The 13,951-nt window shown below is 34.4% G+C and overlaps 1 protein-coding gene across 1 annotated transcript in view; it reads right to left on the bottom strand.

Moving 5' to 3' along the window:
* Positions 1 to 496: 496 nt before the first annotated feature.
* Positions 497 to 13,951, bottom strand: part of LOC144967354 (E3 ubiquitin-protein ligase CHFR-like) — a 27,546-nt gene continuing 14,091 nt past the window's right edge. Inside the window, exons 12-20 of the mRNA XM_078904461.1 lie at positions 13,660 to 13,835; positions 13,311 to 13,384; positions 12,210 to 12,365; positions 11,754 to 11,837; positions 11,001 to 11,071; positions 10,509 to 10,596; positions 8,164 to 8,280; positions 7,290 to 7,365; positions 497 to 6,710 (exon numbers count right to left, since the gene is read on the bottom strand). Of these exons, the coding sequence (XP_078760587.1) occupies positions 6,671 to 6,710; positions 7,290 to 7,365; positions 8,164 to 8,280; positions 10,509 to 10,596; positions 11,001 to 11,071; positions 11,754 to 11,837; positions 12,210 to 12,365; positions 13,311 to 13,384; positions 13,660 to 13,835 (882 nt within the window). The 3' untranslated portion in view covers positions 497 to 6,670. The remainder of the gene's footprint in view (positions 6,711 to 7,289; positions 7,366 to 8,163; positions 8,281 to 10,508; positions 10,597 to 11,000; positions 11,072 to 11,753; positions 11,838 to 12,209; positions 12,366 to 13,310; positions 13,385 to 13,659; positions 13,836 to 13,951) is intronic.

Raw genomic sequence — 13,951 nt, 5'->3', positions numbered from 1 at the left:
TGTTCAGAAACTTTTGGAATAAAATGTTGGGAAATAATGTGACCAAAGCATATCGACGGTCCGATGATCAAACCTCTGAAGTAGCGTTTTCGTGAATCCGTTGATCAAAGCTCTGATGTCGACATCAGAGTCGCGCCCGGCGTTTTCACGACGATCAATCCTCCGATGTCACTTCCGAGGTTTGAACAACGGGTTTTGAGATAGAGGAGAGCTGCAACACGTTTCTTAATACTTTGTATTGCATGGCGGCAATCATCATCATCATCATCATCATCATCATCATCATCATCATCATCATCATCATACGGATGTAGGAGATGAAAATTAATATTTTTTAAAAATTTAAATAAACTTTAAAGATTAAGATAAAATTGTTATTTCCTTTTAGTTTGTTCATGATTTTTTTTCAATGCATATACAATTAATATATATAGGGAACCTTTGCAAAGTGCCCTGACCGCGTTTACTGGATATTGCGCTATATAAATGCTCAATGTTTTTTGTTTTTTTTAGTTTTGTTGTTTTTTGTTTGTTTAGCTTTTTCTTTTTCTTTTTTTTTTAAAAATAAATCAAAAGATCTTTGTTGTTTGTTGGACAGGATGGGTAGCGGTTTAAATGGTGGTATGATATCAGGATGGCATCAGGTGGACATGACATGTGATTTAATAGGGTGATTGTCATGATCGAGCTTTGTTACACATTAATAGAGATAGGGAGAACAGGTGATCCGCGTATTATCTTTTTAAATACCCAATCATTATTTCGTACATTATATTTACTAGTAATGCATAACCGGGAGATAATAGGCTTGAAGTTCAGTCGCATCGTGACTTTAGAAATTGACAATTATTTAGCAGCTGTGATATTTATGGATGCTCAAAATTATAGAGTCCAATGTCAATACAACCCTATTAACAGTAAAATGAAATATTGATTTTGTAGTTAAAAACACAATCATTCTTTCTAATCCACGAAAACAATTTACATGACGTGTTTTTGATTGCTTGAAAGTACTTCTCCGTCTCCCTTGAACTCTGAACTAACATCAGAGGTTTGATCATCTTGAGACTAAAGAATAAGAGGGTGCGCTTATCTCTGAAGTTGACATCAGAGGTTAGATCAGCGGATTGGCAAAAACGCTACTTAAGAGGTTTGATCAACGGTCCATCGATATCTTATTTAGCGACATTGTGTCACTTGTGACATTAGACCGATGACACCATTACTTATGGCAATACCAAATTGCAATTTCGACAATATATCATTAATTTCAGTCAAACCAGTGTAATAACCTCAGGTAAATATGGAATTTAATAATATTTCAGAAACCAAAGACTTCAAAAATAGAAATATACATGGAAAATAGAGCATCTGAATGTGACTTGTGACATAAGACCGGTGACACCATTACTTATACTTATGTACAAGGAACACCAACTCACACTTTCGTCCATACTATATCATTATTTTCAGTCAAAAAAAGCATAATAACCGCAAATCAGATGACCATCCAAGCCAACAGTCAATTATGCTAAAATGAAATTCAATAATATGTGAAGAAACTTAATACTTTCAAATTGGAAATATACTTAGAAACTAGTAATACCATTGTTGCTATGTATTACTTGGGTCAAAATCGGCACTAGAACGCAATTTTGCCTCAATAAATCAAGAATAGCAACTGTACAAATCTAATACAGTCTGTTAAAATGGAATTCAATGACATTTCAAGCTTTGAAGAACATGAAAACAGAAATACATTAGAAACTTCAAACTTAAGTGTCAACTGTGACATTTTAACCAATGACACCAATGGTCACAAAAAGTACCAGAAGTCACACAAACTCTAGATAAATATCAGTCATGGTAATGAATTCATGTAACCAGACGATGACATCACCCTACTGCTCAAATCTGCTTGTTTGTAGTAATTTAGTGTGTTAATAGTAAAACAAAGCAAATTTCTTGACAACCCTTCTATTTATCTGGATTCGTCAAAAGCTTGAGTTTTGTCTTTTTCTTGATTCATACAACCCTGAAACATAAAAAATTAGAATTACAAGAAAATGATTAATTGTGTCAGAATCACAGTCTCAATTGAGATGTCATAATATCATATTTGTAAATAGAATAACAAATGAAAACATAATTTGTTGGTGGCACTTTGTAATATCCAATATCAAGTGTTGCTTGTGACAATGTAAAATAGCGATGACACCAAAGTTCAACTTACCTTTTCTGCATGGAGCCACGCTGGAAAGGCAACTGAAAGTGCTGCACTTCAAAGGCTGGTAAGAAGGGTGGATCAAAATTGCGAATCGCCATTTAACGAAACAAACTTCCACGTGTTCACGCATGCCATGTTGCTTGTGACAAATGACACCAAAACCAATAAACCTCGATATCAGCAAAACGGAATATATTTACTCCAAGATTTGAGTTCAGAAGGAAAATCTATGCTTTTTTCTCATAATAAAACATGTTATAACCGTTAAATATGAACTTTAAAGTTTCGTGTCGAGTCTTAGTATTGTGCTGTGTTTGATGACACCAAAGGTCACAATCAATACCAACTTTTTAAGAACTCTATATGAAACTTAATCAGATATGTAATATACTGCAATTGCGTTTAAAAGTAAATTTTGACTTTATACTATTAGTCAAATTTCAATCATGTGAGCTAAAACATCACATTTAATTTCTACATGCTTTCTAAAAAGGTGATGCGTTGACCTCGTTTTAAGCACATGCCAAACAGCATTCAAATTTCACTTTTAAGTTGTTTATTTCATATCCTATTGAACAGAGTATGTTGAGCTACCTCATTTTATCTCTTCTTCATATTATCAATTGATTACAAGCATTAACCTAATGAAAACCGCCCATAATTAAGTAAAAATCAAATTTTCTTAACACTGGTATCAGACGGGCACCTTTTGACCTTGGCTCATATATAGTTGTCATTACATTTGATTTCCTTTAATTATTATTTCTTTACTATCATAGTCATTACGTGAGGCACAGTCCACTATCTTCTCCACTTCTCTATCAAGTTTAATCTCAGTGTATTGGCCCTGGTCTGGAGGGAAACCTACAGTGGATTTCTTCTACTATTCTCATCTGAATAATAACAATAATTATAACAAATCACTTATATAGCGCACAAATTCCATGAATTCATGCTCTAAGGCACTTTACAATAAAACACGAACTCACAAAGGGAAAATAAAATAAACACTACAGCACTGAAAGCTTAGTTTGAAGAACAATAAACTAAATTAAGTAAAGGCTATTTTAAACAGTTCAGTCTTTAAATTGACTTGAAAGAGTTAAAAGAATAAGGGTCAACACGACTAATCATTCTACTCGTCCTTCTCTATCCTTTCTTGATGTTGATGGTTTCGGCTATACTTGTTCTACTTAGCCTGGGTTACAAGCAGAAACTTCACAGGTGGAAATGTAATTTTTTCAGAGGAGGAAATTCCTCCTGAGGGCAACCATCATCACTGGTAAAACCTTATACAGTGGAAACCATTTATAACAGGCCCGGTTATAACAGGGATCGGGTATAACAGGATTTGTTTTTTACCTCTCTTTGTCTCTATTAAAAATTATCGGTTATAGCATGGCCTCACTTGAACCAAATCGGCTATAACAGGGACAATGCCTTTTCACACGGGAACAATCAAGAAGGAAAACTTTGTTGAAGACACTGTCATCAGGAAGTCAAGACAGACTTCAATCAAGGATTTCTTTAAAGAACAATGACTATGATAAGGTCCCATTCAATTTCCCCTTTTAAATAATAATAATATAATATTATGTTCATTTTTAACAATTTTTGTCTGACTAAGGAGGGTGGGGGGCACATCCCTGAAGCCAACTGGTTCCCACTTGTCTTTGATGAATAATAAAGTTTGAAATAAATTTAAAAAGGTAAAAAAAGAAGAAGAAAAAGTATTATCTAGATCTATACATGTATTATAATTTACATTGCGCACAATCCCTGTCGAATTCAGTTTTTTTGACAAGGGAGGTAATCGAAGTATTAGATCACTTGAAAAAGTCAATTATGTGCTTATTTCCCTTGTATTTCTGATGTAACAGGGATCGCCTATAACAGGACTTTTGCTCTGATCCCACCATCCCTGTTATATCACGTTTCCACTGTACTTATACAGTGGAATCCTCATAAAATCAACACCTCTCAATGGCCTTAAATTTTCTGTTCTTTATCTTAAAACGTTCCATTGAAAATGGATAAAATCAGCTTTGCTTAAAGTCAATCAAAATTTCTGGTCTGAAGGTGTTGGATTTATAAGGATTTCATTGTAATCAAATGATCAAAAGATGTCTAATAATATAATTTAAAAATGACATCCAAATGTCACCTTTTTTATATATAATACAGGGTAGCCCACTTGATCTTAAAACCAATCCTGTAAGGACATTTTTGGACATTAAATCACCGAACAAATATAGTAATGACGACGACGACGATGATGATGGATGATGATGAAGATGAAGATGTTTGTCTTGTATTAGGCATATATCTATTTAATTGATATTTATATGTATTTTCATCTAGCTGCATACCCCCCCCCCCCTCTCGCCCATTGAAAAGGTCCTTTTCTATTGTCAAGATACAAAATACAAACTATAAATAATTACAAACTACGAGGGCTCTTTCAGAAATAACCGAAAAATGCCCATTGCTCAGCAACCAGTGGAGATTTTTTAATTCTGTAAACGACATGATATTCCTTTTTTCCTTACGGATATTCCCAGAAATTATGAAGTGCATCATTTTGCACAATGAATTTCTAGACGATTTTAAAGATGGCGACCCACCTTGAAACTTGGTCAAAGGAGGAAATCAGAGCAGTCATATGTTTTTTGAACGCCAAAAGTCTGAATCCTACCGAAATTCATAAAGAACTTCAGAGTGTATATGGTGAGCATGTTATAAGCCGTACACAAGTCTATCACTGGTGTAATTTGTTTGAAGCCGACCATTCCGACTTGACAGACAGGGAAGGGAGAGGGCGTTCAATGACTGCGACGTCAGAAGACAATGTGAAGCGAGTTGATGAGCTTATTCGTCAAGACAGGAGGTTGAAACTTCATGAAATCGCAAGCAGTCTTGAAATTTCGGAAACTTCTGCTCGTAGAATTGTATTTGATGAACTTGGCTACAGAAAAGTCAGTGCAAGATGGGTTCCTAAGCAATTGACAGACAATCATAAAGGGAACTTTTGAGAAGAAGCAAGAGCTCACGCAGGGTTCACGGGCATACTGCCAACGCCGGCGGAGACTTTCTAGGGTACGATGTGACTTTTCTTGACAGCATAGTCACCGGTGATGAGACTTGGTTGCACCATTGCACCCCAGAAACAAAGCAAGATTCGATGACATGGAAACATCCATCCTCACCTGTCGCAAAGAAATTCAAAGTCATGCGGTCAGCAAAGAGAATAATGGAAATGTTTTCTGGGACAGTCGTGGTGTTATTCTGTTCGAAACCTTACAACCTGGAGAAACAATCAATGCTGCAAGGTACTGCCAAACTCTTGACAAGCTTAGGGAGGCCATTCGCAGAAAGCGCCCAGGGCAGTTGACCAACGGGGTTATTTTGCAACACGACAACGCTACACCCCACACAGCACGAGTGACGCAAGGTTGGCTAGAGAAATATGGATGGGAGATTTTGCCACACCCACCACACAGTCCAGACCTCGCACCATCTGATTATCACCTCTTTGGGCCACTGAAACGTGAGCTGGCAGGAAAGCGCTTTGATGTCGATGAAGAGCTTGTTGACCATGTGCGGAAATGGCTACAAAACCTTGACGGAAATTTCTTCCGAGAGGGTATCTATTCCATGGTGCGGCGTTGGCAGAAGTGTGTCGACAGACTTGGCTGTTACGTAGAGAAATGAAGGACAAGTCAAGGTATGAACACATGCAAGAATTTTGTTGATAGCATAAAAAACGCGGATTTTACAGGCATTTTTCGGTTAATTATGAAAGATTGATTGCTCTTGCCTAGGCAGCACTTTTGGTCCCTGTTTGAATCAGCGTTTTGTTTTTTGTTATTTTGGCCTACTTTCTTCTAGATGCCTATGGAAACATTACACTTACACAATCATTGGACAGCAGGTGCATGATGGGATGACAAGGGATTCATAGGCCCTCGGTCAACGTTTATGCAAAGGCTTAGAGCTCACCCAATAGTTATTTGGTTGGTCAGTTAGCCAAAAGAGGGTTGTTTCGAGATTGAGCATAGGGATTATGGAAGCATGCACTAATAGTAGTTTATTCCCAAATTAGGGGTTTAGTTTAGAATCGCGAATAACCAGTTCAAATAAACATATAAAAATAAGTACCCATACAGAATTCTTATTGGGGAGACATGACTGTATTCATAGTATCAAAAACACAATCTGTGGATGTATTATTCAAGAATAAGGAAAGAAAATTAAGACAGATGTTTCCCTGTTTATACTAATTTTCAAAACATCATGGGGGTTTTTTTTCTTTTGTCTTCACATCATATTCATATTAAAATATGAAATATTTTGCTTTCTCTGACCATAATTAATTACTACAAAGTACCTAAGTTTGAATAGGTTCTATACATCCAATAGTTTTGGATAATTGATTGAGTTCATTTATGCTGTCCTTATTTGCTCGCAGATGTGATTAAACCTCCTGAAAATAAAAAAAAAATAGAGAATGTGAAGTAAAAGTTGTGAAAACAAAGTAAATGAGGAAAGTTATATGGGAAGTAATTTTTACTATTATACACAAAGAATATTATCTCTAAATAGGCTTTGTTTTGCTTCTACTTTTTGAAATTCAATCGTTTCATAAAATTGTTTTTTTGTTTTTAAGAATTTTATGATGTTTGAGACACATTTAAGCCATTTCAGCACCTATAAAAAGGAAGAAAACGGGATGGTCAAAGATATTCTAGATTTTTAATTAAAAATACACGAGATAACGTAAGACAAAGGAGAATTGTTCAAATGGAGAAAAGACAAAGATTCTAAGAGCACACAATCAGTGTACTTAGTTTGAGATCACTTAAAAGTCTCATCCAGACATATCACATCCACCTTGAATAATACACTCAAATGCTTACTGTCTTCAATCGGCTTATTAACACAGTTATGCTTTAAATGCAGATGGCCTATGTAATTAAAATAAGCCTGTAAAACTAAACCTCCAAAACTGTAACACAACATATTAAATCAAATGAAAACATATTTTAATTGATAAAAGACTTACTCAGCATGTTCTGGTTTGTTACGCTGGGTGCGACAATTTTTACCCCAGTAACAGTCAGGTCTTCTGGTCACTTCCTCTGCGTTTGGATGTAAGATTTAAATCATAAAATAAACAAAAGTAATAATTAAGTAATACAGATGGATCTAACTTTCTTGTCTAGATAATCATATGTATAATATAAAATGGCAAAATTACTTACGTATTACATCTACCCCTAAGCTCTATTTCAGCAAATAATTAACTTTTTCTAGTACAGTATAGCTGTGATCTACCTCCTAATTATGGAATTCTGTTACTGAGGATTGTTTGTATAAAAACCAACCTTAATGTAGTAAAGACCAGTTTCATTTTTCTATTTTCAGCTATGTTCATTTCATGACAGCTCACTTTTGTTATTTTCATAAGTACAACTGAGATCAAATTTTCTACAAATTCAGTTCATAGTGAAATGTAAATCACTTAATAGCTTGTTTGGGACTGGAGGTAGATGAGTAGTATAAATATCTTTGTCAATATGATCGTAGTTTGAAATGTCATTCCAAAGGAATAACGATCTCAGCAATAACAGCACAAAGAAATGAAATGCAAATGTATCAGAGTATTTGAAATGAATCCAGAAGGGCAGCTCCAACTATAACCCAATGAAAAATGAATCGTGATCCATTTGAAATATACTGTTTGATAAGAAATATGATTATGAATTTGAGTTAGATGACTTATATTATGAAGAAGAACTAGAACTGAATCTATTTATCTACATAATTTCATTTGTAGTAATGAAATATCAGAAGTGAGCTGTCATCAAATGAACAATTAGGGTTAAAAGTTTTTACAAGGAACAAATATACAGAAAGCAATGCATGTAATTACTTACGAGGCAGGTCTTTTTGTGGAATATTTTTTCTATAGCAATAAGCCAAATCTTTGAAGATTGTGAAGCCACAAGCATAACACAGAGGGGTGTTGATGCCAAAGGTCAGTTTTTCTTGGTCTGGGGGTACAAAATGATTTAAAAGCTTTGTGACTCATCGATAAATCTCTGATGAAGTTGGGAAAATATGAAAAAAGAATAATATATCACAGGAGAGGAGTGGTGATAATATCAAATATCAAATATCAAAAGCGACTTATGCCAAGTTTATTAACACATCATTGGTTTTCACTTTACTTATTATCTTGGCAATTAAAGTTGGCTATACATTCATTGTATTTTAATTATATATACGAAAATGGGACTCTTCAGTAAAACCAAGGGAATTAGGTCTGAATCACAATAGCAGTATTCTTACTAAGAACTTAACAAAGTTATTGTTCAAATGTGTGCTCTAGATTGTTTTTTAAAACTTGAAATGGCCAGAAATCCCGGAAGAATGCATCGACTTTCATCTGTAAAGAGGTCACACAAACAAAGGTAACTGTTCCAACTGAAATCTACAGAACCATCAGTGAATGCAACAGTACTTGGTATCTACCAAAAAGTCAATATCTTATTAAACTAACAAAATACTTTAGCCAGAACATTTTTGGCTCAAAACCCTTCTTTAGCCAACAACAAAAACAGTTATAACGGTAATACTTCACATTAAATCATGATATGCTTTTATTAATATTGGTTAGATTTCTATGGTGATAAGAAAACCATCAAACTAAATTTCATTGATTTTGGAGTGTATCAATTGTTCAAAATGTTCCAAACTAGATGACAAATCTTGATCATGTGCAAGGTAATCTTCTCTAGAAAACAACAAAATTGCATGTCCATCAATTGATTTGACCTGATGCCTCCCACAGACTACAGTCTATTGTATACAGTGGGTTCCATTTATAAAATTTATGCACAGTCCTCTGGAATCGGCCGGACTGTACTTATAAGCAGGTTCTTATTTTTCTTGTGCTAAGTCAATGTCCCTAAGCTACAATTATGGGCAAAATATCTTTTTCCTCCAAGACTGGTTGCACTAGGTTGCAGGCCTGAAAATGCCACTGGACAGTTAAAAGGTCATTTAAGTACCTATATGATATATATTTCTCATTTTTCTCCTCCTCCTCCTCCTCCTCATCTTTACTAATACTCTTCCTTCCACTTCCACTTGTGAATATTGTCCTCGTACTCTGCCAACTCAGCTATATTGCCAACGTCCTATCTAGTTACATTCAGACAATACCACAAAGGTGTGCAATCACCCTTACACACACACACACACACACACACACACAATCGTCCCTAATCCTGTCCTGGGCCATGTTTCTGCCAAAGCTGCCAATTGCTATCACTCTAGAATTTATGACCAACGTGCTTTGTTCGTTGTCATCACTGAGGTGATAATAATAGAAAGGAGATGAAAATTAATTGAAAAGGAAGGTGTGAATAAAAATCCGCAGAGCACATTAAAAGTTTCTGTAATCCATTTTCATTGGTTTATTTCTCTCTGTTTAAGATTTTCTTAGAAACCGGTAAGAAAGATTAACATGCTTAAAAACTGAGTAGGTTTAGGTGAGTGTGATTGTAAAGAGGTAAATTTACATGGTAAAATTTCTGTTTTTTGCCCTAAGCGTGCTTATAGCAGGATCGTACTTGAAACTAAAGTTGGAATAACTTAAAATGTCAACAACAACAAACAAAAAAAAAGAAAAAAAGAACCTTCAGTCGAATATGATTAGGTTGTCTGGTCAATGGCATGACCTTGCAGCACAAAGAAATTTCACAATCCAGACCTTACTCTCTCAAATTTTCACCTATTTGGATAATCACTGAGTCATCATTTGTCTGGACAGTGCTTCAAGAACAATGAGGATCTCATTGAGAAAGTGACATGTTGGCTAAAATCTAATGACAAGAAATTCCTGGAGGATAGCATTTATTCCCTTTACTACTAATGGCTATCATTTTTTTTTAAATATTAATAAATATATATGCAAAGACATAATAGCATTTGACTTAACTTTTGTTATGACATTTTTCAGTTGAATTTAGATACAAACCTTGTATACATTATTGCACCAAAAAAGAAAAGTCAAATGGTGGGAGTGGGGAGCTAAAAATTTTTCAAATGCTATCAGACGAATTTGGATATGGTAACAATGAGAATCTTTAAATTTCAACAATGTTAATCAGTAATGAAATATTTTGATTTTGAATGTCTTTTCCCTTGATAAGTTCATGAGAAAAAAAAAAGCTTTACAAAGAGATAAAAAAAATATTTAAAAATCCTGACTTACTGACACAAGCATATTCTCCAGTCACCACTTTGGCCAAACATTCCCCCAACAAGGTTTTCACTGACATATCTTTACTGGTTAAATAATCCTGTAGCATTGGAAAAGTAAATTGTCAAGATATGAAATTAAGAATGGTCTAGATATTTTCCCCCAAATCACGATATATAATAATATAATATATAACATAGAGAGAAAGAGCTGTAGAAAATATTTGTATGAGAAATCAAGAAAGCAGCTAGATCTCATGTGATTTTTAAAAAATCCATCGTTTTTAAAAAATAAACTTAAAGGGGTCTGAGTAACATAATTATTTATTTTAAAAATTCTCCGTAGATTTCAATATGCTAGACAAAAATTATGGCTTCTTGCCTTTACTATAATACTGCCTAAATATTTATTTATATCACTCTAATGGCATTGCATTCAGTGCCTGTCTTTGAGTAAATCATAGTTAGACCAAAAAAAAATGTTATAAAAGTAACAGAGACCTACCTTCAACACTTTAGATTCGTAGCCATTGTCTAAAATAATAGATGTAAGACACCTTTTGCCAAAGTTCAGATCTGAAAAAGACAAATAGATATAATTTTGTTTTGTCTTTTTGAACATTGAGACAAAGTTAGTTTTCTGGCGATAAAGAGCACAATTTTCTCTACCTATGACGGTCCAGCTAAGATATTGATTATTCTAGGAAACATCAGTATTTATATATGAGGCTTCACTGATAAAATATCCATTTAATTTGAGCAATGCATCTTTGTACCTGGTTGAACCAAAATGGCTCAATTTGATGGTTTTGTGATAGGTTTAACACACCATGGGAAGAATTATCTGAAATGCTCCACATTTCATTTTCAATTGGTTGTTCAAGTTTTTTAGAAGTCCGGGGACGAAAATCAGAGAGTGTCATAGAGGGTCAGATCTAAGTGCCCCAACTATCACATCACTGTCAACTATACAGATGCATCAGAAAAAAACCTTGACCAAATTTGAAATCGACACCTATAACTTTGCTTGAGACAAGTGGTCCACCAGTTGAGAATCTTTATAGACTATAGAAACTGAGATAAAGTTTTACCGTCATATCCAGATTTTCTCTTATGGACAAATTCTTACCAATCACAATGAACACTTAAAATTGTTATGGTTTGACATGAGTCGATATGCTTTTGTGATTAAAGATTGATAGAAAACTTTTAAATGTATTATTTTTACACAATCAAAAATTGACATTAAAATTTTCACCTTTCAACTTCCCCATACAGCCGTTACAGCGTAAACTGTCACAACCCCAATATGCATGGCAAAATGACCGGTAACATAATGCACCTGGGGAGAAGAGTAGGAATAATAAAATGAAATGAAATATGAAGAACAGAAATATCAAATCTAGGAGCTTTGCAGTTTTGGAAAGTATAATCAATTTCTTCAATTTCATAATTCAAAATGCGATTTTCAGGATAAGTTTCACTCCAAAAGAGCAAAATATTGATCAAAATAATTCTATGCAATTTTATATTATGTTGATAACTTCTTGTAAATATATTACGAATTGTGACATAGTAACATTTTTTTCTTCAAATCAACAACAAAATGCAATACATTTTGTCACTGACTCATATATTGATGCTCATTCTTCCTTACTGTATTATAATCCGCTTCAGATAAGTAAGTCATACAAGTTGTAAAAGACCCACTCACAACTTTGTGGTGGGAGAGTTCCTCCATCAATGTACTCTGTCCTTCTATCAGGCATGGGTTGCATACAACAAAGACACAGAACATGGTTCTGACTTGCCCCACAAATGTATCCAGGTGCTGTGGGAAATACCTTGGCATCTTCGTCATTGGGGTCGGCTGAATTCACAAATATGAGTAAAAAAAAAAGAAATTCTTTTAGCATTTGCCTTTGAGGAGTTTTACACTGCTTCCAACGCGTCTATGTAATATCAGCACCAGTAAAAAGAAACAAGATGGGAAAATCAAAAGATTATTTATCCGGATTTCATCTGGATTTACAAGCACTAAAGAAAATAGAAGATGGTTTGAACCAGGAGAAGAACTAGATCTCAAGAACAATCTATGAGATTTTATAGTTTGAGGACACTGGAGACTCCCACCAAAAAAAAAAAAAAATACAATCTTTGACTAAAGGAATACACTACGATAACAATTAAAATGATTAATTAGTAATAACAGTCTATATTATAGAGATTACCTGCAAGACAATAATTTCACCTCCCTCTCAGCAAAAGATCTAAAGCAGGACATGGGGGAAACTAAGTGGGCTCATTCCATGGCAGGGACAAAGAGCAACAATGGGAGTGACTTATTATCTGGGGATCCGTAGGATACACCAAACGGGAGCCAATATAAAACCCAAACTCGGGTAAACCTTTCCTCAACTTGGAGTAAGGGGGTGGGGAGTCTCCACTCATCAGGTGTTATTCTTTATCTGGTAACTTTAATTTACAAATTCAAATTAAACCATTTCTCCAAATCATACTGGAGTTTTCCAGAAACATTCATATGAATTGGCAATACCATGCTATTGTGATGCACACTTTCACACACGATCAGTGTTAACCTTCTGCATTGGCCGCTGTTGAGTCAACAGTTTTTTTTTAAATCTTTATTAAAGGCAATGATAATCAAAATGATGGTCCAATTATCAGTCTGCATAATTTTGTACTTGGCAACAAGCTATGGATCAATTTGGTCACTAAATAAACAACACACTACTGTAAATAAAAACATATTTATAACATTAAATTTCCAATTATATTCAAATATTTTTCTTACGTGGTGGACGTTGAGGTATAATTCCTGGTGGGACTACATAGTTAGGACACTGTTTACATCTAGGAATGAAAGTTCTGAAATTGAATCAGAATAGGAAGAATTGTGTGTTATTGGAACCATTTTAACCATTTACAGGAATGACAGACAGAGATCTGTTTTGATTACTAGTACTTCATCATAAGCAGGAATTGGTAATTCTCATAATACTGCAATTTTTATACAAATTACTTTTTTTTTTTAATTAAAAAAACAAAACAAATATCAATTAATGCCATATGAATGTATCAATCATTTAAAATTATATCAATAAAAGCAGGATGATGTAGCAATATTTTATTTCCCTCCTTACCCTCTAAAGTTACCAAATATATTATTGTACGGATTGATTACTGGGAAAAGACCAACCACCCCAGCACCATCATTGTCAGGAATGGTATCACCATCAGAATCGTCACCATCATCATCACCATTAGAATTTGAGTAAGAGCCCTCGTCGATACCAGTTGGTGGTCCATCTGGATACAGCTATGAAGGAAAATGTGACGGTAAAATGCATGGTCAATGTCATGATCCTCCTATTCTGTGTGATGTTTTAGAAAAAAACTGGGAAGAACTGTATTGTATCTGAATGCTACTAATAA

This window comes from Berghia stephanieae, chromosome 3 (genome assembly GCF_034508935.2).
Source record: "Berghia stephanieae isolate SIO BIC M18660-M18661 chromosome 3, UCSD_Bste_1.3, whole genome shotgun sequence".
NCBI classification, from domain to species: Eukaryota; Metazoa; Mollusca; class Gastropoda; order Nudibranchia; family Aeolidiidae; genus Berghia; species Berghia stephanieae.
Note: the sequence above shows the minus strand (reverse complement) of the source record. Positions and strands in the feature narration are given on the sequence as shown.